We start from the raw sequence: 27530 nt of genomic DNA, 5'->3' as shown, positions 1-27530 counted from the left end.
GGTTTCAGTAGAAGCAGGTGGTACGGCCCTAGTTCCTGATCTGGAATAACATGGAACAATAATTCCATAATCCTACATTTCTCTATCTCCTTTCATCCTCAAAGAACCTAACGCACCTTGCAAATGACATTAGTTCATCTGGAAGATGGTGGCAACCATGAAGCACTGTACAGCGTACAAGAGCGCAGAGAGGAGAAATTCTGGACAAGGACACAAGATACTGCCTGAAGTTCCACAAAGAAGTGGGATAATTCAGAACCCAACTCCCAGAGCACAACTGCACGTACTCACTGGGCCTACAGAAATACTGCAAGTCTGCATGCATAAGTGAGTAGCTGGATGTCTGATGGACTATCTCCATATGCAAATACCCAAATCAGTGTACATATTCCATATGCAAATACGTCGGTGTTCATGTTCCTGTTACGTGGGGATGCAGTCTAGATGGGTGAAACCGTGTGTGTCATCTTAGAAAAGCAGTAATTCCACATTATGCATCTGAAGCTTTACAACCCTAACACACTGAAGTAACCTTTGTTAATCATCTCCAAGTTTAAAAAAAGAAGTGTACTGTATTAAAAAATCTCAGTGGAGCTGCCTTTGTTCTGTTGAGCGAGACACACAGCTGGAGCCAGGAACCATTAACCTAATTATGCCTCACAACTGGGCTGCTGTTAGTAGAACAAAGACAGCTGATGGTTTGAATACTTTGAGATTCAAATTAGGCACTCCTTTACCCTGAGCCTGTAAACTCTGCCTCCTTTTAGAACAGGTAGATTTGCCAGGTTTGCAGAGTAACCTTCTCTGGAAATTGCAAAGTACAAAACAAATTAAATACAAAAATATTATATTACAATCACGGTAGGGATCCTTTCACAAGAGAATTTAAGCAATGGTTTAAATAATACAGTTAAAAATGTGGTTTGAAAATGTCATTATAAAGCTACAAAATCTTTTAACTTTTAGGCAGTCCCATCAAACCAACAGACATATCTTCTACACCACACATAAATATCTTGTCCTTAAACAATGTGTTATGCAAAGGACATGAAATTATTATGTTTGAAATGTTCTGTCAAGTAAATAATGCTAACAGTTCATTGGCTAAAATGGGAGTTTAATTAAATAATGGGAAATACCTAAAAAAACTGGGAGCATGTGAACACTTGATAAAGTGGATATCAATACACTTAATCTTGATATGTCTGGCCTAAATACAATAAAATGTTTTAATATCTGTAGTTTGTGGCTTCACTGAACAAAAAAGTTACCTCATGCATCTAGTCAAGTTATATAAAATCACTCCACTCAAAACGATTTCTGTTGAAGGAATTGTGGGCAATCTTGGTACTGGGTGCACCATTTTGTGTAAAACACTGAGGAAAAGAATCTATGGGTAAGCAATCTTGTATTTCATATAGAGGTGAGTGGGAGGAAGAGCTGCTGCTTTGGTCATATTTTACTTTTATCTTTTATATTGCGCTTTCAATGTATGTCAAGGCAAACAGAGCTTTGGATGGGTATTCTTTGGTGTGGAGTTTAAGACTGAAATCTAAATAAACAGATATATAAAGATAAAAATATACAATTGTTTTGGTATTAGGACTTTACAATTATCGATTAGATGGCATAGCTGAGTAATACCACTTTTGATTCAAATATTAAAACCTCCCAAGTGAACTGTTGGGTTTACAAAAAAAGGACATGCACATGCAAAAGGAGATACTATGCATACAAGGCATTGTATCCAAAGTATTTCAAGCCACATAGCTCAAGTCTGAGGGTATGGCTACACTTACAGTTTTGCAGCGCTGGTAGTTACAGCTGTGTTAGTACAGCTGCGTAGGGTCAGCGCTGCAGAGTGGCCACACTTACAGCAACCAGTGCTGCAGTGTGGCCACATTTACAGCACTTGCAGCGCTGTTGGGAGTGGTGCATTGTGGGCAGCTATCCCACAGAGCACCTCGTCCCATTTTGGCGCTGTGGCTTGTGGGAAGGGGAAGGAAGTGTGCGGGTCTTTCCGCTTCCTGTTCCAACGCCCCGTGGTGCTTTGCTGCACATTCCGAGCAGTTTGGCGGCATTGTGAGTCTGCAGCGCGATTTCTGCGGTTTTTGTTATAAATGGAGTCTGAGCTACTGAGGACCTTGCTGATGAATGTTGCCAGCACATCACGCATGGCAGTGGAGCTATTCCTTCAGCTGCAAAGTGAGAGTGACAGTGAGGAGTCAGACGATGATATTGAATCGCCTGACGGAGAAGACACTAAATTGCTTGTGGCAGCAACAGACGTGCTCAGCATCGTGGAATGGCGCCTTTGGGCTCAGGAAACCAGCACTCAGTGGTGGGATCACATCGTCCTGCAATCCTGGGATGACGAGCAGTGGCTGCAGAACTTTCGGATGAGAAAAGCCACTTTCATGGCACTGTGTGCTGAGCTCGCCCCTACCCTGCGGTGCAGGGACACGAGATTGAGAGCTGCCCTGCCAGTGGAGAAGCGGGTGGCTATTGCAATCTGGAAGCTGGCAACTCCAGACTGCTTCCGATCGGTGGCGAACCAGTTTGGAGTGGGAAAGTCAACAGTTGGAATGGTGCTGATGCAAGTTTGCACAGCCATTAATCGCACCCTGCTAAGAAGAACTATGACTCTTGGGAACGTGCAGGACATTGTGGATGGCTTTGCAGAAATGGGTTTCCCTAACTGTGGAGGGGCAATAGATGGGACGCATATTCCTATTCTGTCACCACCCCACCTGGCATCAGAGTACGTTAATCGCAAGGGGTATTTCTCCGTGGTTCTGCAAGCGCTTGTGGATCACCGTGGGCGTTTCACTGACATTTACTCAGGATGGCCTGGAAAGGTGCACGATGCACGCATCTTTCGGAACAGTTCCCTGTTCAGGAGGCTGAGGGCCGGGACTTTTTTCCCAGACCGCAAGATTATAGTAGGGGACGTCGAAATGCCCACTGTGATACTTGGAGACCTCGCTTACCCCTTAATGCCATGGCTCATGAAACCGTATACAGGGAAGCTTGACAGGAGCAAGGACCGGTTCAACTACAGGCTGAGCCGGTGCAGAATGACTGTGGAGTGTGCTTTTGGAAGTTTGAAAGCCCGCTAGAGGTGTCTTTATGGGAAGCTAGATTTGGGGGAAAGCAGCATCACCAGTGTTATATCCGCGTGCTGTACCCTCCATAATATTTGTGAAGGGAAGGGTGAAAGATTCAGTGAGGAATGGACCTCCGAGGTTCGACGCCTAGAGGATGAGTTTGCTCAGCCACAGAGCAGGGCTAATAGGGAGGCCCAGGAAAGGGCTTCAAGGATTAGAGATGCTTTAAGGGAGCAATTTGATGCTGAGAGCCAACAGTAATGTTTGGTGCATTTGATGTGCTTTGCTGTACCTTGGGGTATAATATTTACCACTTCCAGCAATAATATAATGTAGTGAAAAAGAAAAAAAAATCCTTTATTCAACATACAGTACATAACAGGCAAGGGGGTCGGGGTGGTGGACTGTACATTCACAGGTTTGAATATGTCCTATTTTGATCACTATTCAATGTTTGCTGCACTTCAGGATTACTATGCTGCAGGGTAATGGGGGTGGAGTGAACAGGGTAAGAATTGTAGTTATCAGGGCTGGTAGGTGATCGTACAGGTGTTGGGGGCAGCTGGGGGTAATAAGAAACTGGCTGCTGGAGAAAGTTGTTTTGTGGAAATACTGGGGAACAAGAAAGAGGGCTTTGGGAGGGCTGTGGGTTACAACGGTACATATTTGTCTGCATTGCTACGAGAGACTCGAAAGAGTCAGTTTGGCGAGCCAGGAGGCTTATCATCTGCTTTGTGGGTTTTTTGGCAGACAATTCCTTTCTCCTGCTTTCTGTTTGCCTCCATTCATGTACACTCTGTCTCCATTCATATATTTTCGCTCTCCATTCCTGTGTCTTCCTACTTTCTCTGTTGTAGTGACTCATAACTGATTTGATCAATTCCTCTTTTAATTTTCTGGGATTTCGTCTCAAGTTCTGCAATCTATGTGAGGCTGGTGATCCGGCTGCATTAGTCAAGGTCACTAGAAAAAAGAGAGATAGAACCATGTTATACACAGAGGCTACATTGTTTATTATCACACAGTGAAGGACTTTTTAGACTTTTGGTGGCATCCTTCTCACATACCTCACATAACACAGAGAGGGCAGGGCAGGCTAAAGTCATGACAAGCAATGGGGTGAGTGGTTTTCCCCTGAGTTCCCCTTGGGAGTGGGAATTGACCGATGGGTCACTGGGGTTTATCTGCAATGGGTACAGGAGGTAGCTGGTATCCTGAACAGGGGACAGTAGTGAACAGGAAGGTGGCGAGCTGCTGAGGGGGTGGGGGAGTTGGGCTTTGGTACACGTTCACGCCGTCCTGCTGGTGGTGGGGGGGAACGCACCGCGGTGCTGGATGGCTGCTTGGAGGGGGATGCATAACACCGGAGCACACCGCGGGGCTAGCTACATGCTGGGAGGGGGGTGGGGAACACTGGAGCGCACCGCGGTGCTGGATGCCTGCTGGGAGGGGGGTGCATAACACCGGAGCACACCGCGGGGCTAGCTACGTGCTGGGAGGGGGGTGGGCAACACCAGAGCACACCGCGTGGCTGGCTACGTGCTAGGAGGGGGGGGCTTAACAACAGAGCGCAATGGGCTGGGGAAACGCGAACCTGGCGCCCTGGACTCAAGTATCCCTAAATTCTCAACAGGGTTTCCTACTGCCAGACATATCACTGCTGCGTGTTACCTGGGAAGAGAGGGAGGGTCTTCTACAGCAATGTGGATACCGCCCTGGCCCCTATGCAGCTTGCCTGTGTGCAGCCATGGTCCCCCCACCCCTCGCTGCACAGTGGATCGGACGAGTTAGCCTGACCGGGACAGGGACCACGGTGGCTCTCCCGATCAACTTGAGAAAGCAAATTGCAAACGCTCTTGCTGCAGCTTTTCAAGAGATTACCGAGGCCGATTACAGAGACGTGATAGAGCAAATCAATGGGCTATTCCACGTTTAGGCATGCATGCAGGCAGCCATAACCCAAACCCTCCTCTCCCAAAACATAAAAATCTGCTTACCCCGAGCACGATCCTCAGTTTCTTCCTCACCATCAACTTCCTGCTGCTGCGACTGGCTAGCCTCCTCCTGGCTTGAGAAGAGCTCCTGGCTGCATGCCTCCTGGGACTCCGGGGTGTCTCCCTCCACGCCAGTAGCCTCACTCTCGGCTTCCTCTACACCCTCCCCCACTTCTCCCTGCTCTGAACTCTCCATCGTGCTCCTCGGATTGGCAGTGGGGTCACACCCAAGTATGGCATCCAGCTCCTGGTAAAAACGGCAGGTTGTGGAGGCAGCTCCTGAGCGGCGTTTTCCCTCACGAGCTTTGCAGTAAGCACTCCTCAGCTCTTTTATTTTGACCCTGCACTGCAACGCGTCCCGTTCACGGCCCCTTCTCAGCAAGGACTGTGATATCTGCCCATAGGTATCATAATTTCTCCTTCTGGAGCGCAGCTGTGCTTGCACAGCTTCCTCTCCCCAAACACTTATGAGGTCCTGCAGCTCTGCATTGGTCCATGCTGGGGCTCGTTTGGTGCGTGGAGACATGGTCGCTGATTGATTGATTGATTGATTAATTGCACTCCACACCTGGCTGAGCAAACAGGAAGGGGATTTTTAAAATTCCCGGGGCATTTAAAGGAGGGGTCAGGTGAGCCCAGGACAGTGGAGTTTGCTTGATTACCAGAGAGGCTTCTAAGGTATGCTGGGATACCTGCTTATGCCACGGAGGTCAATAAAAACGCTGGTGGGTGTCTACACTTGCTGACCAGCGCTGGATCACCAGCGCTGGATCCTCTACACCCGAGGCTCGACCGGGTGTACAGCCAGTGCTGCAACCAGGGAGTTGCAGCGCTGGCCGTGCTGTGCAAGTGTGTACACATCCTAAGTTGCAGCGCTGTAACCCCCTCACCAGTGCTGCAACTCTATAGCGTAGCCAAGGCCTGTGTTGATGGCAGCTTCTCAGAGAAATGAATAGGTATATCTTGTGTTGAGGTGAATGCTTAAGAAACCAACAACAGTGGTATGGTATTGTTCAATATTCAACCTGTATGGGTGAAGAAAACCACGGAGAGACGAACACCACCTTTCTTTCTCCAAGCCACTTCTCTGCTGTAACACAAGGTAACTGATTTTATACAAAAACAACAAGGCGTCTGGTAGCACCTTAAAGACTAACAGATTTATTTGGTAAAAGATGAAGAAGTGAGGTTTTTTATCCATGAAAGCTTATGCAGACAAACACGGCTACTCCTAATACTTGATTTTATACAGTTTATTAGTCCAAACAAACTTGGAGACGTATTATGGTAAGATGTTCTCGGGGGTGGTTTAGTTTGTTTTTTTGTCTAAGAAAAAAAAGGAATATACTCTTGGGAAAATCAGATACAAATAATTCATTACAGACAGAAAAATCATTTTTAGAATTAAGAGTTCTTCAATAAAAGCTAAGACCAGTAAAAGTTATTTTATCCGGCACTTCACCAACCAGAAAGCTCTATAAGCCAGCATTTCTGATCTTAACTGAAATTCTGGTTTATAGTCCGGTTGGTGCAGGGCTGGCAGGGGGTTGGGGCGCAGCAAAGGGCATGGAGCATGGGCTCTGGGAGGGAGTGTGGGTGTGGGTGTGGGTGGGGGTTTGGGGCAAAGGAAGGAATGCAGGGTGCTGGATCCGGGAGGGGGTGCTCACCTCGGGCAACTCCCCACAAGTGGGAACCTAGGTGAAGGTGTGGCAGGCAGCTCTGCGTACTGCCCCCATCCCGCCCGAGCACTAGCTCCACAGCTCCCATTGGCTGGGATCCATGGCCAATGGGAGCTGCGGGGGCAGTGCCTGCAGGCAGAGGCAATGCGCAGAGATACTTGCTGTGCCTTTGCCCAGGAGCAGCCGGGACAAGCTGCTGCTGGCGGGGAGCTGTCTGAGGTGAGCGCTCCCCCAGATCCGGCACCCTGCATCCCGTCCCACATCCCATGCTCTCTCCCGCACCAAAGCTCCCTCCCTCTTAGTTAATCGGCATTTTTCACTTATTGGCTCCCCCACATTCCCCAAACATGCTGGATAAAACAGCTTTTACAGTATTTTTCAGTGGTCAAGATCCTCAACTATATCCCACTCCTAAATTACTATATTTAAATAAATCCTGAATATTAACTGAAACCTCAACTCAAACTCATGCTCACTTAAAAGAAGGCATGTGAAATTGAAAGCGCTTCAGTTTTATCATAGTTATTTTAAACCCTGAAGGTAAACACACAGTTTTACTACCTTTTGTAAGGAGGGATTGAGACGAAAAGAAGCACAGTTTCCACGTATTGAGGACTTACATATTTCATAGTGTCCATTTTGCTATCTTGGAAGTGATTGTTCTTGCTAATCATTTGAGCAACTGGTCTGATGGAAACAGTAAGTTAACTACAAAGATGACAATGGGCAACCAAAGCTGGTCCCTCTGAATTATTTAAAGCCCTACAAATTCAAATATACAAGCATCCTGTCTACAGGAGGAAGACGACTCATGGTAAAAGGTTGCTCCTCCACCCTGGCCCAACCTTTAAAAGGGATTGAATAATCTTTGGCGACCAGTGTAGTCAGGGCAAAACTGCTTCCCTCTCCTATTACAGAAAGCAATTTGGCCTGGTTGACAATAGTGCCTAAACAATTTTTGTCCAATTGGTCAATTTCCCAGTAGAGCTGCATCTTTAGTTCCTCTTTTCATGTCACACAACAAGAATGCAAGTATAATTTATGATAAAGGTGTTTTGGTGTATTTTAAGAAATGGCAGAGAATTCAAAATGTCTAATATTTTGCCTGTCTGCTGATGTCATCTGACATTTTGAAATAAATAAATATTTATAAAATGCGTATTTAAAACCAAAGCTTCTAAAAACATATCTACTCATCTCTGCATTTCCTCGGCTTGGATTCTATTTCAGGTTAAGCTGAAGTGATGCAGAGCCTGTGAGCCTTTGCAGTGCAGCACCGTTGTCTGTCTAACTAGCAAACTCACAACTTAACTTTCTTTAATAGATAAAAACAACAGCAGGATTCATTGCTGCCTTCTCGGCCCACAATTTTCAAGGTTAACTCTGTGAAAGAGGAAAATAGCCTGCAATATATGCAAAAATTGTGACTTTTTTAAAATGGTGAAAACAGAAAGGTGTGTATATATTCCGAGGTTTGCTATTTTAGATTTGCAGCATGGGCCATCACACTGAGTAACATGCCAAACCCACAAGCAAATCAAAGGAAGAAGGGGACAAAACAAACCTCTCATGAGAACAGACAATAAGCATCAGCACCTCACCTAAGCAGATTCCTTAGCAAGACATAGATCAATACATACAAGCAACACTTGGGTAGAGTATGGTGACTGCTGTTGGCCCCTACTGGCCTGCAGCACAGGTGAAACAGACCCTCTGACTAGCTCTTTAGCCCCAACAAAAGTGGCTTTCAGGCATCAGCCATGAGAACTGTCCAAAAGGTTCAACAACAAACCCAAAGTAACAGTAAACACACCTGGCAGAACCTTAAAACAAAAAGTAGGTTCACTAAAGAATCTGAGAACCTTCCTTGGACTCTGGGACCATTTTCAAATGATCCTTTCACGGAAAATTATTAAATATTATAAGAATACTACAGTACTGGGTAAGTTTTACAAACTCAAAACCAGGCAAATCATCATGAAAAACCTTTCATTGGGAATATTTCAACAGACTCTTGTAGTTAGCAAGGCTGCAAATTTTCCAGCAGACATTTTTAGAAAATCATGGAAATGTAGTTAAAAAAACCCTAATTGAACAAAAGAAACCCTGCAAGCCATTTACAGTGTTTGATACCGAAAATAACCTTCAGAAGGGTAGCCGTGTTAGTCTGGATCTGTAAAAGCAGCAAAGAGTCCTGTGGCACCTTATAGACTAACAGACATATTGGAGCATGAGACGAAGTGGGTGAATGCCCACTTCGTCGGATGCATGAGACGAAGTGGGTATTCACCCACGAAAGCTCATGCTCCAATACATCTGTTAGTCTATAAGGTGCCACAGGACTCTCTGCTGAAAATAACCTTTGCATTCCATTTTTAATGGAAAATAGTGCTCATGAACACTGTAAGTTCTGTAATAACAGGCCCCAAAATAGAAACTGCCATATTAGAGCCAAGCCAAATCTCCTCATTTGGAAGTCTCTAACTGGGGACGGAGATGGGAGCCATGAGACACACTGGGGAATTAAAGTTCTCACTAGGAAACACTGATCTTCTGCATCATCACACTCTTGCTGCTGAGCTCCTGCTCGCTATCAGCCTACCTATCAAACAAGGATTTTAGCAGTTCCTAATGAAGTTTGTTCAACTACTTATCACATCCATCCAACTCTCACAACAGTCGTGAAAGTAATGAAGTCAATGCCGCTCCATGACATTCCTGGCACAGGTCCAGCCCTAGCAATTACCTGTTAGGAGCCTCTACCAAACTCCTGGGACATATGAGGCTGTTTACCAAATTAGAGATCATTTGCAGAATAAAGACAGGTACACAGTCTGCACTATGGGGTTTGAGTAGTAAGCCAGAATAGAAATCATACCATTCCTCTGTGCTAGATGAGCCAGAGCAAGAATATCCCATTTAGCTCAACAAGATACACAATATCCCAATAAGATGACTTTCTAAAATTAAAAGTAAATTAATAGGAAATGGAAGGTATTTTGATTTCAGTCTACTGTTTACAGTGTTAAGTGTGCCTATGTGTTCCTAGTTACACAGTGATGGTGATTACTAGTTTGTTTGTAAAAAATACAGAGAAGGGAAATATAACTAATGTCCAATTTACACTGGAAAGTGCTTTATACTCTGGTTACCCTTAAACACTTGCCATAAATATAGAGGTTACATCAGTAGCTGCAATATTACCTCTAGGGAATAACTTGAATACTTCAAATACTGAGGCAAAGTTATGAGTTATCTAAGGCAGCTGAGTAAGTTTTTAAGGGTAACAACTGTATGAAAAACTTTAGATTTTTCACATTGGATAAATCATCATCTACTTTCTGCACTGAACGCTGGCATGCTGCTTAACAGTTTAGGGTGGGAAAAATCCTACGTCCAGTGTAAAGGGAGAATGATTTCACTCTGTAAGCAGGATTTTGCTGATGACTCCTGATCCTGCCAGTTGTGCAAGGAACAGTGCTACTGCACGAATGAGGTCTGATGAGTGCAGCACCCCTTCTAGCAGGAGTCCCCAGTGGCACCTGGTGTGGAGAGCTACACATGTTTGCCATGTGGTAAGGGTCAGACAGGAGTGGTGATGGGTGGAGTCGGCATTTGGCATCACAATTTCTGCAGAGTTAGACGAGTGATTTAGAAGGCATGAGGAAGATGCCCCCCCCCCTGCCAAATATCCCTACACCTGGAAGTTTAGGGGCCATCATGTAGCCAGGGACCTGGCAGCTGCATCACAAGCACAAAGACCTGAATACAGGCAGCCTTGCTGGAGGAGAGGCATGTCTGAAGGCTGGCCAGTCTATGGTGTCCCTACCATAGCCAGTCAGAGACACACCCCAGATGGAATCCCAATCTGCAGTGTTGCAGAGCCATCAGATCATCCGTGGCCCCAACTTTCCAGGGAGGCGGGGCTGTTTCCTGCTGCATGGGGAATCCCTGAACAAAGATGGGCTTTAGATTGTGTGCCACTCCCTGGGGTGGTCAGCATCCTCCCACAGGACTCCATGCACTCTGCAGCACCCTGAGAACCATATACTGGCAGGATCAAGTCCACAGAGCAGAGAAGGAAAATGTAGCGGCATGAGCACAGTTCTGGGAGTCAGGGACACTTGGGCTCTATTCAGATGATTATGCCTTCTGTGGTCTTAGACAAATACTTAACCTCATTGCCTCAGTGTTTTCATCTGTAAAGTGGGGGTAATACTCCTTACTACTCTCTTGAAGGTGTTGGGAGGACTTGTCCATATGCTTTAGCAACTGCAATCTAAAAAAGACTGATTCTGTTCTCCAGGGAATGGCAACTGTGCAGGCACTACTTCTGGATTGGGGGTGAGGAGAGGAGTCTATTGAGTCCAATCATTTATTCAGATGGAAAAGCTGACAGCTCTCACCACCTGCTAGCTGGTGACAGGTATATTTTAAAAATAAAATTTTTGACATCTTTGTTTTCCTAACAAAGAGGTTATTTAAAACTTCAAGACACTCCCTTGGAAGGCTTTAAATAGTTAGAAGGCTTCAGAACCTGCCTGGCATTATCCTATATCCTAACATTAAAGGGTTTTGTTTAAATGGTTACATTAGTAAATCCACATTTAACTGTTACATGGGGAAGAACGCCTTTGTCTTCCACAGAAGGCGTAGCCTAGAGCAATGCCAGGGCTCTATTCTTGGCTCTGCCTCTGACTCGCATGGTTACAGACAAGTCAAACCTCTTGATAAAATAAGTAGAGAGGCTACCCACTTCACTGGGGAACTGTGAAGGTTAGTTGGTTATTCAGTTAGTGTTTGTCTAGATGGAACATTGTTCCCCTTCCCACAACCTGCCAATGAAGTATTGTAGGTCACCTCTCCTAGCCAATCCTGCATCATTAGATCATCTGAACACTGTAGCTGCGAAAGACCCTGGGGCATTTTGAGGTCTGAACTCTACCCCTCAAAAATCTTTGGCAGGCAGCAAAATGAGAACAGTGAGTGGAAGAGAAAGAACAGCAATTCAGCCACTTCAGATAAGGATAAAAATGGCTTTGCTTATGGATCTTTAGAAGCGTGTCAATCTCATCCAGTATTTTAAAGAAAGTAAACCAATATACGACTCACAAACAGGCTTTTAGTAATGTCACATGAAAAATTAGGTACCCACTGCAGCAAGAAATATAACGTGCTGTAGAGCTTAAGGCTCCAGCATCTTGAATCCATTGCTCGTAGTAGGACAAAATCACAGTAAAGTCCTGATCATTAGGAGCCTAATCTTGGAATCCATGCTGTGCATGTAGAATGCCTATTGAAGTCAAAGGGAGCTCCTGGAATTACTATGGGTATTTAAATGCAGTAATTGAAATGTCTCATATGACAAGAACTGCTTTAACAATTTTAGTGCACCCCTTCTGATTAGTGACCTCAAATATCAAAGGAGCACACGGAATGGATATCAGCATTGCGCAATTAAGAGAGAAGTGGGAGAAGAAAAATATTTTGGTACACAGCAATCTGTAATTATAAAGACCTTTAATTAAAACTGAAGGGAAAAATGAAAACAAGTTTTGTTTTATATGCAAACACTCATGGTTTCTATTTCATTTACTTTTCCATAGAAAGATAACAATTATGCTCAGGTTTAGATATGGTGCAGATGAGAAAAAAAGCACTTAATTGCAGTTAAAGCTTCAGTGGGTCATGTGTGTTCCCCATTGTATGCAGCAGATACAATGACACAAAAGTGGAATGCTGCAGGTCCAGGGAAAAGATTGGATAGAGAAGGCTGCACAGCAGCTGCCTCCTATACCACGGACTCTGGCCTAATTTTTATGAATGCCAAGTGCTCTTGCAGAATATAGTTTTTGTTTTGTTTTGTTTTTTAAATCAACTAATCCTCTGTCCTCCCTTGCTATGATCAGGGCCAGTATGAATCTGTACCATTTGCTAATCTATACCCACTCATTTGTCAGAGGGGTAGCCGGGTTAGTCTGGATCTGTAAAAGCAGCAAAGAATCCTGTGGCACCTTATAGACTAACAGACGTTTTGGAGCATGAGCTTTCGTGGGTGAATACCCACTTCGTCAGATGCATAACTCATCCACTCATTTGGTTACACAAACTGAAAGAGGGCGATGGATTTGAAATGTGGTGAATTACCATATAAGTTTCTAAATAAGGCTGTTAATGCTAATTTGGCTCTTCTAGTAAAGAAGAAAAACCATTGGTGATATTAAATTAAAATATCAGTATATCACTCCCCCATCACAGCAGCCTGCTATGTATGGAGATACATATGAGGATCTAACATGGCTCCCTACAGAGAAAGTAAAAACAATGAAGTCCTTGTGGCACCTTAAAGCCCAACAAATTTATTTGGGCATAAGCTTTTGTGGGCTAAAACCCAGTTCATCAGATGTATGGAGTAGAAAATACAGTAGGCAGGTATAAATACATTGCATATGAAAATATGGAAGTTGCCTTACCAAGTGCTAACGAGCCTATTCAATTAAGGTGGAAGTGGGCTATTCTCAACAGTTGACAAAAAGAGGTGAATACCAAGGGAGGAAAAATCATTTTTGTAGTGCTAATAAGGCCAATGTAATCAAGGTGGCTCATTTCAAACACTGGATACAGCCTAACAAGGCTACCACTCTGAAACCTACAGAGAAAGTGAAGTTCATCCTTTCTAATAACCAGCACAGGTCCACTTGAGAGTGGCAGGAGAGAAATTAGGGCTAAGAGTTCTGTTGTATACTTTTCCTAAACTCCTACTCACCAGACTCTTCTGTAGGTCAAAGCAACACAAGTGCAGGTAGGGTACACTGCCTGCCTGCAGTTAGCTGAAGGAGAAACTCTCCTATGCTAGTTTTTAATTCCATTTCCATCACTGGAGTATTAAGAGAGATTACTGTAGGAAAAGAAATTTCTGCTTGTCTGAAGAAAGAGGGTCCTTGTGGTGTGCCCTTGCAGAGGGGGACGGGAGTGGCTGCCATTGGCCTCCTTTAGAAAACTGAAAGGCAACTACTTGGAGGGAGTTCCTTCCAGAAGAGGATTTGTTGCAGTTTGGGGAAATCCTCATCAGTGGGCTCCCCAAATCTCATAGCACAAGTCATGGTGTTTGCTAAGTAAGGATGGAATCCAGTATGGTTCATGGTAGAATCCCAGAGACTGAAGGAAGGCAGAGGAGTTGAGAACATTCCAAGTTCCACGCCTCTCTTAGCTACAATCATGATTTAGAAGCTCAATATTTTTAATAGAGTCTAAAAATATCTAGCAAAAGAAAGGGATATATAAACGTGAAAAAAATCATCACTTCTCTCAAAAGCATATTCAGCTAACAATGTGTTCAAGAGGCTTGTTTTACTGCTTGCAAGTGATTAATAAATATTACTTACCAGGTCTATATTTTGCATTATGTCCTGGAAGGAAGGGTGAGTTCGAAACTGTTCAAACAGATCCCGCTTGTAAAGCAGTGCATACACCAAGTTGGGGTTGTGATGGAGAGAATTTGTCAAGCAGGAATTGATAATCTCTAACATCATTCTGATCACTTCTTCAATCACATTCAGGTCTTGTGCCTTAAGGAACAAACAAAAGGTTAGCATGCCCCTTCCATTATATATTCGGCAGAAATTATAGTACTCAGGTATTATTACTAATGTAGCTGTTAGCTGGCTGATGTCTCATCCATAGTGAAAAAGTCTTGCATTCTTGCTTGTCTGGTAACATAGCTATGTTTTCTCCTTTAACATCCAAACTTTTACCTTAAAGGTCAATGGACTCTAGCGCCCACTTTGCAGAATGCTCCTGCCCCAAAGAATTTTAACCACAGCAACTGCAGCCAGTTAAATTCACTGAAGTTATTTGATTTTAGTCAATTTCCACTCCTAGCAGGTGCTGCACGTAAATGCAGTTCAGTACAGGTGCACTGCTTTTTATTTTCTGTTCAGCATTCATTGTGGAAAACAAAAAGGAGAAAGAGTAAACAGACAGCCAGAAAAAGCGAGCAAGAAGGAAAACAAAAGATGGCAGGGAAAAAGAGAAAGAAACCAAAAGTAGGAAGACAATCTGGACCAAAACACACTCCTTCTCCAAACTTGTCTATTGCACATTATTTTGGGACTCTAGGTTACTGAAGTTGAATCACTGGTAGTGCACTAGGCCACATACTTTAGATCAATTGCACTTAATGTATTTGACAACCAATCCAGACAATGACCACCCATAATCCAACCTTCCATTCTAAGCAAGATCTCAGAGAAGCTAGCAAAATTCCATCTCCAACCCCACCTGACAACATCCTGGATCCCTCTCACTGGGCCTTCACACCAGGATATGGCATACAGTCTTTACATTGGATAATAGTCCTCTCTTGGCTGTGGACAATGGGCAAACCTCCCTGCTCATATTGTTCAACTTCTTAGCAGCATTTGACACTGATGATCAAGACACTTTACAGACCTGGTAAGGGAGAGCAAAATCACCCCAAGATGGTTTCAGCCTCTCTTATTATCCTGAACACAAGATTAAGAGTATTAGCTCATGAGCCTAGCATTGGTTTTGCCTTCTACATTTCAGAAAAAGCCATTAACTACCCAGTAGCATTTCCCTATTTCATAACTGAACTCTGCTGACAGCGTGGGGAGTGAAAATCATTCCAATGCATTTTACTGGACTCTCAATCTGCAAATAGTAAAGTTTCTTTCCAGTATAAAGGAATACCACTTTTTAAAATCCTGTCAGATTGCAGCAATTATCACAAATCAGTTAACACTGCCTCCTTTGCCAAGGCTGAGGAGAAGAAAAGTTGCCACTTTTCCACTTGGGGGAAGACAAGTGTGGGAAAAGGAATTCATGACTTCCATGCATGCCTGTCCCGGGGGGGTGGGGGTGGGTGCAGGGCTGGCTCCCGGCCTCCACGGGGAGAGGGCTGGGGGAAAATGGGGAAACTGCCCCCTAGCCCCAGCCCGCTCCGCTCTGCTCCCCCGGCTCCCAGCCTTGGAGGGAAGGGGGAACCGCCCCCTAGAACTCGCCAGCAGCACGGCTGGGAGCCAGAGGAGTGGAGTAGGCAGGGTTCAGGTCACTCTACTTACCATGTGGTGAGTGCAGGCCCGTTCCCTGCAGCAGTCCTCAGGAGAGTGGGGGCGGGGATGGAGCGGAGCAGGGGCTGGAAGAGGCTGGGCTAGGGTAGGGGCCATTGGCAAGAGGCAGAGCAGGGGCTGGAGCAGCACACAGCTATGCATGGCACTAGGAAATGTGGTGCCTCAAATTCCCTGGTGTCCTACACAGCTGCGTACTTTGTGTATGGGTAAGGACGACCCTCGTTCCATCCTACAGCAGCTATTTCCTATCAACAGTGGAGAGAAGTTAGTCTCCCTGCAGCTTCTCTATACTGGGAGTGAAGATATGTCTACCTCTTTTCCCCCACCTTCATCTCCTCCACAGCTTCAAGTTCCCTGTGCAACAATGTCCCCGCCCCCACTTTGTTCTGCAGTGAACTAAGCAATGTAGATCAGATAGACTCCAGTCTTTCATGTGTGCTTTGTCTCCCATGTATACAAAGCAGGCCTAAATTATGGAGTCCTTATGAAATGCTTGTTGGAATAACATTGTACTGTGCACATGTTCAAATTCATTTTTATCCTCAGCATGCCAACTGTTTTGACTTTTTAATTCTAATGCAAGAGATTTCTTTTGAAGGGGGGTTATGGTTCTTGTTCCAGTCCTGAGGATATCCCATATTTTTACTGCTTTGGTGTCACCCATCTTGAAGGCCTTTTGTATGGTGGCCAGTAGAATCCTGGCAGAAACTCACTGTAGAGATGATCACTACGGCTATTTAATCAGCCGAAGAGATCATAGTGTTGTATGACAGAAAGCACTCCCGGCGTTCTGGACAAGATGTGCTCTTTCTGTAATAGTCCCAGTACCAGGTTTTGAGTAACAAAGTGCATTTTAGTGAAAATGGAGTAATTAGTTCAGATGAGTTATAGTGAAAAATTCAGACCTGACTAAGTAAGGTGCATCTCCCGTGACATCAGCTGAGTTGTACCTGCTTAATTAGGTTTGAATTTGTTTCAACATTTTTTGAATGATGGGAGGATAAATCAAGTATTACAGTAGGATTTTCAAAAGCTCTCCTTGCTTGTTTAACTCTACTCCCACTGAAATGGGGAGAAGAGGAAGGATAATCCAGCAGTTAGGACACTAGCTGGGACTTGGGATATATGAGTTCAATTCCCTGTCCCACCACAGACCCCCTGTTTGACCCTGGGCAAGTCACTTAACCTCTCTGTGCCCAAGTTCCCATCTGCAAAATGGGGATAACAGCACTTCCCTACCAACAGCGGTGTTGTGAGGATAAATACATTAAAGACCATGAGGCACTCTGATACGACAGTAATAGAACCCACACAAATTCCTAAAGCAAATAGTTAAAGCTGATAGTAAGACTCCAATTGTCTAAGACTTTAACAAGGTAAAAATCACTAAATGGCTATTGCATGGTAACATTAAATCACTACCAACCTGGACTGAATTAATTAGCAAAGAGGTGAAAAGCCTTGTATCCCATCCCATTACCAAACTGATGAACTATCAAGCATCCCAAAGCAGTCACTAAAAAATTTTCCGGGTCAAGGATTTGGTTTGCTAAGCTTTGAGTCAAAAGCAAATTTCATGGCAGAATTGTAACCCTCAAGCCCTCTCCAAAACACCGGCACCCTTGGGTTCAGGATGGAAAGAAAGTAGATCTTACTATAGCAGATATATCCTGCTGCCTGAAACCCGACTTAGACACACACCTAATTCTCACAAGTAAAGTTTTTTTTTAAATAAAAAATGCTCACCTAAAACACGGGAAGTAAAGCTATTTTAAACAGAAAAATATTAGTATCTACCAGCATGATGTTTAATGAAAAACAAACCTGTTCACTGCTAAGCACACAGTCTGCATCAAACAGCTAAAAGAACATGAAGTAACTCCTCAGCAATAACGTCTCAGATTACTTTAGAATTTAATGGATGGACCTTCCCCACACATTTTAATTCCAAGTATAATTAACAAATAGGGGGAGCAGTGTTAGATGTCATATTTCAGATTTCTATCTGTAACTTTCTACATAGATATTATGTAGAATGAGCTATATAAACTAACGTTAAAGAAAAGAATGGTTGATAATCCTATTATTCCGCACATACTATTTGCAAATTTGCTGCTATAATTTCTGATTAAAGCATTCCGAATAGCTTTAAATCTTAAATTTCTACAAAGAGGAAAAAAACCAAGTTAAAAGCCAAGGACAGCATTTGGATGGGAGAAGGCAGACATGCTGTCAGAGCTGATAAAATATTGCACTTTTGTTGCTTTGCATCACTTGTATCAAGCTAAGGCACCTCTGCATCTAGATGTGGCGTCAGGAAAGATATAAACAAGGTTATAAAAACATTTCATAGTTAAAGAAAAAAGTTTTTATCACCTTGTGTAATAACTTTCAGACCAATTTCACCACAAGTGAAACACAGAGCGTGTGTGTCAGATGACGGCTAGAAACAACAAAATTTTAGGAGCTTTTTTCTTGAGTAGATTAGATGCTATCCATAAGAAAAAGAAAACAATTATGCAAATGTGCCAACCAGTCTGGCTGTTGTGTGGTAATGGTGAATCCAAACAAGACACTAGTTTGAATTAGTGAGGTTTCCACAGTGCCTAAAGGGCTGAGTGCAAGTTCTGCAAGTTCTTCATAATTCAGTTTGTTCCCACATTTGCTGACTGTTAATTACTCATTAGGATACCAGTATACATCTCAGATGCATAGGGCTCAACTAGACCATGACCCTTATTTGTGCTGCCAAACATGCTTGGTGAAATCAGATTTATGTAGGGCCCTTTCACACAAAAAGATCAGAAAAGAGATTTGATTATTTTTAAATAATCTACCAGTGAAATAGGATGTGAAACTCTCAGAGTGCACAGAATCACTTTGCAAATGCTTGTGACTGGATATTAAAATAGGTCACTGAAAGTAGGAACAACAGTTGCCGTTAGCATTTGCCAACAGAGCCCACAGAGCGGTAACCTTATGTACCACAGGTTTTTCCTTTTACTCAGGATAGGGAATAACTTTGGTAAATTTGTTGGCAAATATTTACTTTTTAACTAGAACCCTGGCTAAGGCCAAACTGCCTGAGGCACAATTCAGCCGGTGCTGTGAAAAGGTGGCTGAAAGATCAACTTTGGAGTCCCCTGATCCTGGTGCTGCTCTTTGCAGCCTGTTCTTCTTGTGTAGAGAGAGAGAAAGGAACAGGCAAACGAGACTCCAAAAGAGAAGAGAATGAAAACAGAGGCAACTGACAGATACAGAAATGGGAGGATAACACAATATATGAGCAAGCTAGATAATCACTGAGGAAAAAGATACAAATGAGGGTGCAAAGATTAGAAAAACTGGTGGACAAACCTAGATGGTCCAGTCGTCATCCATCCTAAATCACCAAATTCCTTATTTCTTAACACAATCCATTTCATGAATAGCAGGACAACACTCCAGGCACTGCGTTCCAGGGGATTCAATGCAATCCTGGAGTGTTTAAAGCCATTTGGCCCATAAGTCTGGTTCCTTAAAACACCAGCTGCAGTATGATTGTTCAAATGTGTACTGCTTAAAATGACATTAATACCTGCCTAAACATTCAAAACTGGGTACCCAAAGCTAGGCTCCTTAAATCTATTTTTAGACATCTGAACAAAAGTAGACTGATTTTCAGTAAGTGGAAGACACAGAGCTCAATGCATTTGGAAATCTGCTCGCATTTAGTTAAGTGCCTAACTTTTGGCTTCCATATTTTAATATTCTGGCCATAATATTTATTGATTGCTCGTCTTTTTAATTTTATATTAAACACTTAAAAAAAACCTTAAAAAATTCTATGGTGAGTGAGAGTGAACTGCCAACCACTAAAGTTTTTTGATTCCAAAGTCAATTTCTGAGGAAAAAGATGTCTCCCTTGCCAGTCTAGACCTACCTTGTAGGTTTTTTGTTCTTGCTCCCCACCCCCCTCACCCCCAAAAATACTACTAAGGATCTACTTAAGGATCCAACAGGAACTGAGACAAACTACTGGTACTTTGTTTCTTGGTTCCTTTCCTACGATTCTAATTTAACTTTAGATGGGAAATTTTAGTCACATAAGATCAGAATTTCAGTCATTTATGAGAGTTCATTCCCTTATCCAAAGAGACACTGATTGATTAATCCATCTCACAGGCTGAAATACAGCTTGTGCTAAGCTCCAGAATGTGAGAGAAGAGTGTTCTTTTAAAGAATACTAGATTTCTAGATGAAACCATTCTCTGTTCATTTTCAGCCTATACCAACTTGCCAACTACATTTTTACTTCAGTTAGCCTTCAGCAGTCACGCAGGGCTTGTCTTCGCTGCTGAGCTAACGTGGGCTCTTACTCAAGTGTTGCCCTTAACCCAGCTCCCATCCACACACAAAACCCTCTCGTTCAAATGTGGTGGTGCTTCCAGCCCAGAGTAGCTGGCTAGTCTTGAGGTACAGGCTAAAGAGAAGGTTATTCATCCTGTGTAGTAACTGAGGTTCCTCAAGATGTGTGTCCCTATGATTGCTCCACACTTTAGAGATATCTGTGTCCCTGAGCCTAGGATCAGAGATTTTTAGTAGCAGTGCCTGTTTGAGCTGCACATGTGCTTTCCCTGTCTCACGCCATATTCGGCAGCTATATAGAGCTGTGTGGCCAAACTGTCTTCAGTTCCTTCTCTACTGCAGAGCTTGTGTCTAGAAACTCTGAAGCAGATGGGAGGAGGGTAGGTAATGGAGAACCCGTGGGGGGAAACCACTCACAGAACCTCACTTACTGCACAGAGTGGTAGCTAGCTAGCTACTTCTTCTAGTAACATCCCAATAGGTGCTGCAATTTAGGTGACTGTAGAACAGTGCTTCTTGTTAGAAAGATGTGGATTTGGAGTTGGATTCGTTACTGAGATAAAACAGTCAGTCCCAGTATTGCATCAGATGCTGAATGACTGTGTAATGTTACGTGAATGTGTGAGTGGATCCCCAGGTCCCTGCTCTCCAAATGTCTGTGATCGGTATATTGTTCAAGAAAGCTACAGAGATGGAAAGTGATTGTGTGGAGTGCGTTCAAGTTCCCGGTGAGGGTTGCAGGTCATGTTGATGATAACAAAGGTTAATGCATTTGGAAATAGATTTTGAAAGTCTTTATTTAGATATGGCTGATCCCTTAGATCACGCCACAACTGAAAGGAACAGCCTTAGTAATTTCCTGAAGGGTTTGGTCCTTTCGAGATACAAGGCTCATACCCTTCTAACATCTAGTGTGTGAAACTTCGCCTCCCTTTTATTCCCATGCGGTTTGGCGAAGAACAATGGAAGATGAATAGGCTGATTCAGGTGGAAGGATGAAGGTATTTTACGTAGGAACTTTGAATGCAGTCTGAAAGTGACTATCTCTGAAGAAAACTGTAAAGGGGGTTACGCCATAAAAGCCCCTATTTCCTTCACTCTTTGAGGGGATATGATGGCCACAAGAAAGGCAGCCTTCATAGAAACATGCATGAATGAGCAGGTCACTATGGGTTCAAAAGGGATCCAGAGAGGCGTCTCAGCACTAGGTTAACGTCCAAAGATGGAGTAGGATCTCAAACTTCAGGGTAGAGGTTTCGAATATCTCTGAAAATCCTTTTTGTTATAGGATGGGTGAATACTGAATGTCTGTTGACCTTGTGGAAGGCTAAGCACACAGTCTGCATCAAACAGCTTAAAGAACATGAAGTGACTCCTCAGTAACAATGTCTCAGGTTACTTTAGTATTTAATGGATGGACCCCACATTTTAATTCCAAGTATAATCAATGAATGGGGGGAACAGTGTTAGATGTCATATTTCAGATTTCTATCTGTAACTTTCTACACAGATATTATGTAGAAGGAGCTATATTAATGAATGTTAAAAGCTGTAATGGCTGCGAGATGTACTCTCAGTGAACTTGAGGATAATCCTGGTTTTTAAAATTCTAGTATATAGTCCAGCATCGGTGGCAAAGGCAAGGATATAGCCATAACATGTCTACTGTCACACCAGATTTGGAATCTCTGCCATTTGTTTTTCTGCTATTTAATTGTGTCTCTTTTACATCTTCCGAACAGGTCATTTCAACATTTTGAAACCATTAAGGAACTATGTTTTCACGTGGAGAACTTCTAGATTAGGGTAGTGAATCTGGATACAAAACTTGTATCCTCGTCCGATACGTGATCGCAAACAAGGTCCGTGGATATAAAGTGGATATCCACAGATTTGCAGAGCTCTCCATATACCCTAGCTTCTGGCTGATATCTGCAGGCTGGTGTGAACTGTGGAAATCAAATTGACAGGTTGTTGCAGCACACAGGTCTGGGGGAGGCACCTTGGGACCTCCACCAAATTCTCAAAAATGTTTTGAAGTGGATAGTTGAGATGCAGATGCTTCTTATTTACAATGTCACCTGAAAATGAGAACAGGTGTTCGCATGGCACTGTTGTAGCCAGTGTTGCAAAACACTTATGTGCCAGACATGCTAAACATTCCTATGCCCCTTCATGCTTCGACTTGTAGGCTCTAAAGTTTTACATTGTTTTGATTTTGAGTGCAGTTATGTATTGCACTTTCATGATAAAGAGATTGCACTACAGTACGTCTGAGGTGAACTGAAAAATACTATTTCTTTTATCTTTTTTTACAGTGCAAATATTTGTAATAAAAATATACAGTGAGCACGGTGAACTCTATATTCTCTGTTGTAACTGAAATCAATATATTTGAAAATGTAGAAAAACATCCACAAATATTTATAATAAATTTAAATTGGTATTCTATTCTTGTTTAACAGTGCGATTAAAACTGAGATTAATTGCAACTATTTTTTAAATCTACTTAATTTCTTTTGCATTAATTGCATGCATTAACTGTGATTAATGGACAGCCCTAAAACAGAGAGAACAAAATCAAGAAGGATATCTTATAGGAGGTGCAGTTAGCAACTTCTATACTTAAGGTCGTCTGAAGCTTTCATTACAAAGACCCAGTTTTCAGTTGCTTATAACTTTGCTAAACTTTACCTGCTCAGGCTGAAATTTTCCATCCGCTCTGAGCATTCGCCATCCCTTCCCAGCTCCCACGTGCTGACTAGACTGTACTTGTGCCATCCCAACAGAGTGAATAAATATGCTCCATCTCAGAGCTCTAAGGGCTGAAAGTGACTTTCCCTGCAATTGCAACTCTCAGGTGGAGTGGGTCACTGTGGTGCCAGGCACCAGAACCGACACCGGGGACACACACTCCTCCATCATGATGCTAAACTTGAATGCAGAAGGGACAAGAGATTGGGAGGGAGGTACACTGACATGGAGCCTGAGGGAGAGACTGGAAATAGCTGGGTCAGGAGCCTGAGACTGGGAGCCAGTAGGTGAAGGGAGGGAAGAGAAGCCTGAGCTGCAAGTGAAATAAAAGAGAGCAGTATTTTGAATTTATAAAGTGCTATATAATGCGAAGTGCTCTGAAAAATCAGGCCCACATCAAATTGGGCATCCCAAATCAGTGGACGCTTTTGACCTTCCTGTCTCTATACCAAGGGTTCTCAACCTTTTTCTTGCTGAGGTCCCTCAATATGCTATAAAAACGCCAGGGCCAGGCGGGGGGGTGACAGGGCCCTCTGGGCTCCGGGGGGGGCAGACTCTTGGGCATAGGCATAGTTTTACTTCGGGGGGGGGGAGCAAAGGGCTGGTGTGGCTCAAGCCAACTCCACACAGCAGGGTCCAGGGAAGGAACACCACCTCCACCCCCTGACTCACTCAGGAGGCCACCCAGCCTGTCTCGGCTGTGGGGGACTGCAATCAAAAATATAACTCAAAGGGGGGGACTCAGTTCAAAAGGTTTGAAAACAGCTCAGGGTGCAGGGAGAGGGTAGCTAGGGGCTGTGTATGGGCAGGGTGTAGCTCAGGATGCAGGGAAGGGGTAGCTGTGGCTGTGTGCAGGCAGGGGGAGTAGTTCAGGGGGTAGTTAGGGGCTGTGTACGGGCAGGGGCGGGGTCCCAGTGTGGCTCCCAGCTTAAACGGGGGGAGGTGGCTTCAGCTCTGGGGGGAGGGAAGGTGGGGCACCAGCTTCAACCGCACGCCGTTCCTGGCTGAGGCGAGGTATGTGTGTGTGAGGGGGGCGCTGGCTTCAGCCCTGCGCTGCTCCCGGCTTCAGAGCTGGGGCTCCGGGGGCTGTGGAACCCTGCATGCCACAGTGCCCCATCTGTAAAATTGGAATAATAATACCCCCTCATATTATCAGAGGTGTTTTAAGCAACCTTAGTTCTGGACTTTCCTAACTTTTTAGTGCTCAATTTTGCAACCTTAAAGTTCCTTTAACATTGCTATTTGCATGCAACATTGTAAACAACATGAGATTTTTACAAAACAAAAATTTACAACTCCTATTAAACTTAAATCTGCAGCCTGAACCATACCATGATCATTTCCATTATAATGTAGATACAGTTCTAAGTGGGTATTGCCAACAATGGAAAGTACAAGGAAATGTCCATTACATATACCAAAAGGCATATGAGTATGTTGTATTAACTCCAAGCTAGCAGCTGTTTCTTGAAAATAAACCCAGGATTATTCGGGGGGGGAAGGATAGCTCAGTGGTTTGAGCATTGGCCTGCTAAACCCAGGACTGTGAGCTCAATCCCTGAGGGGGCCATTTAGGGAACTGGGGTTAAAAAAAAAAAAAAAAAGTCTGAGGATTTGTCCTGCTTTAAGCAGAGGATTGAACTAGATGATTTCCTGAGATTCTATTCTATGATAAAGAGCTCTGGCATTTTTCTATTAACTATCTTCTCCTGAACCAAACTCTGCTCTCACCAGAGATACTCAAACAAATGAAATTTGATAATTGGTAGCTAGGATCCACCTTTATCCATAGAAAACCCAGACTGATATTTGATGGATGTCCTTGGCTAATTCACCACCACATTTTAATGCAGCTAGCTTCATAAATGCAAATTATTAGGTTTTCAGATATTTAGCAGTTGGTTCTTCCTTGTCTACTTCTAATTTAACTACCAGAAACTCTGGTATCAATGCGCTATTTTACATCCAATAGACAAGTTGGCACTTGGGGGAATTTTAGTTTGATAACATCATTTAACAGCATCCACAATCACAGCTCTCATTATGTAAACTTCCTTTTCCTCTTCGGAGGGGAATTTATAAAGTTAACTGGTTTCAAATCATTTACTTTATTTTTAGTTACTTTAAGAGAAGCATATGTATCTTGTTTGTATTAGCTTTGGGAAGCTTCCAAGAGGGTTGTCTGAATTTCCTGCATTTTCAGCAGAAAATAAAACCTTTAACAAAATTATGTGGCTTTGCCAAAGGGATAGGGGGCTGGGGGAAAGAAGGAAGTGCGCAAGAAAGCTGCTTTTAAAGTTAATGCACAAATGGCCTTCAAAGCCAGTCATTTAGTGATACAGCTCTGTTATCTTTGTGTAGCTAATTTACTGGCACATATAATACTTTGTGGTTCTCATGCCTCAAAACCTGAGTAGTTTTCAGCCACAATGCTGAGTTGTCGTGGGGAGAAAGAAGGGGACTTCATTGTTAAGAGAAAAATTACATGGCTTGCAAACAAATATACCATCAAAAAAAGATTAAATCAGAGTGCTATGTGCATTACTCAGAATTGAAAACGGGATTGTCACTTTGGGAGCAAAGTTAATAAGAATCAATCATCATCCACATGAATTTAATATCCTTGGGACTATGGCTCTTTCACTATCATTTGCCTTCTGTCATTCGATTATTAAAAAATGCCATTTTTAAGAAGTGATGTCCAGCTGCCTTCTCCATTGTGTACACCTCCTATATCCTACCATGATAAATTAGATTCTTCAACAAGCAATGTATACTGTCACTCTTCATCAGACAGAAAAACTCTTTCAGGGATGGAAGACACAAGCTTTTTAAAACTACAGCTGTCACTCAGAACGGCAAGGGAAAAACTGGGGGAAGAGAACACAATCTGTGTTCCATACCAGAGAAAACAGCCAGCAACCAGCCTTACCCAAAGTAAAATATGTGCCAAATGGAAACTGGCAAGGTGATGACCCCAACAACGTTAGTTTTGCTAACCCTTTGAGAGGGTTTAACAGCCACAGATGCTGACAAGAATGCTCAATCAAAAATTGTCTGTGAGGATTTATGACACCCAAGTTGAACTCCCGCTCAAGTAAAGTGGGTAGTCTGCAATTACAATGCATGTTGGAAGATGAAGTCCATGCCAAAAGGCATACTGTTCCTCCAGTGCATCGTAACAAATCTGAATTGGAACTGGAGTCTCCTGCAGATGACCTTTAGCAATGACAGATTATCTTAACTGACGCAGCCAGCCTTTCTCTTCTCACAAAATGTATCAGAGCGTTTGATCTCATCATTCCTTACATGACTAACTTTTTTTCTCTATATAATAAATAGTCAAATCCCTTCTTTGAGCTGTTCATACTGCGCAAACACTGTGCATACCTTCTGTCATCAGGACAGCACATCGCTGCAAGTCAAATGAATTGACCTGTACTTTTTATACAATTTACTACATCAGCTGCTATGTGTCCCTTCAATTTCCAGTTAATCCATAACTTGATGCCTGGACACATCTCTGCCTTCTCCTTTTCAACCCATGAACTTTAAAACTAGTCCCAGTAAACAGTTCTAAACAGTTGCTTTCTTTATTCATGATAAAATAGCGTCCCAAGCAATCAAAACTCTTTTGACATCCTCCTCTAAAAAGCTTCTTACAATCCACCAATTCTGTGACATATTTCCATGATGATGTCCAGCCACTAGTCCATCTTTGTATTGAACATACTCTATCCTCATTGTCTGAGGCTTTTGCAACAGGAAAACTGTTATATGTTTGATCCCACTTTCCTCTTATACACCAACAAATAAAGCTTCTGGTGGTATATAAATAACTGGCAGATTCTTTTCATGGATTAGTAAACTACATCACAGAAAGAACCAACTGCCTAGCCACTGATGAGGCCAATAACTTAAATGACCCTACACAAGTGCTACACAATGGTTTCAGATTCAAGTTCTACATACATAGCTTAGCAACTGTAAAATGTCTACTGTAAAACATTTAGGATGTGAAACATAACAGTTAGAGACCTGATGGACTACTGTCTAAACATGCTTACTTGAGAAGCAAGCAAAAACACAACCACCTATCAACTTCCAGTATCCTGGACTCCTCTGAGTCAGGCTTCAGATTCTCTGGCCTAGCTCCTCATTGACTGCAGAGTACAATTTTAAGATCACTGTCCTGCTATTTGAAGTCCTTCATTGAATTGGCCTAAGTAGCAGATACTATCTGACCTTCCATGCCAACTACATTCCACTACACAACTGAACTGTCAATCCATTTTGAATTTGGGGGAAAAAATGTATGAGTGTAGGAAATGGAAGTTTCACAGAAGCTGGAGACTATGGAATGTACTCCCCACAGGAGGTAAGAATGACTATGGACCTCAACACTTTCAGGACTAATCTAAATAAAACTCATTTCTTTGATTGAGCTTTTCTCTTAGTAAGTCACACATACATAATACTATACAGTGACTAATCAAAGTTATTTCTCATATAAGGTGAGAAGAAAGATAGTTATTATCACTAAATGGACTAAAATAC

General features: G+C 43.1%; 1 protein-coding gene across 4 annotated transcripts in view; it reads right to left on the bottom strand.

The window, feature by feature from the left end:
* Nucleotides 1–27530, bottom strand: part of DYM (dymeclin) — a 349716-nt gene that overhangs the window by 56185 nt on the left and 266001 nt on the right. For all 4 annotated transcript variants that reach the window (XM_030565834.1, XM_030565831.1, XM_030565830.1 and 1 more), the window contains one exon: nt 14166–14348. In XM_030565834.1, coding sequence (XP_030421694.1) covers nt 14166–14348 — 183 coding nt within the window. The remainder of the gene's footprint in view (nt 1–14165; nt 14349–27530) is intronic.

This window comes from Gopherus evgoodei, chromosome 6 (genome assembly GCF_007399415.2).
Source record: "Gopherus evgoodei ecotype Sinaloan lineage chromosome 6, rGopEvg1_v1.p, whole genome shotgun sequence".
NCBI lineage: Eukaryota > Metazoa > Chordata > Testudines > Testudinidae > Gopherus > Gopherus evgoodei.
The sequence above is the reverse complement of the archived record's forward strand: the minus strand, read 5'-3'. Positions and strand labels throughout refer to the sequence as shown.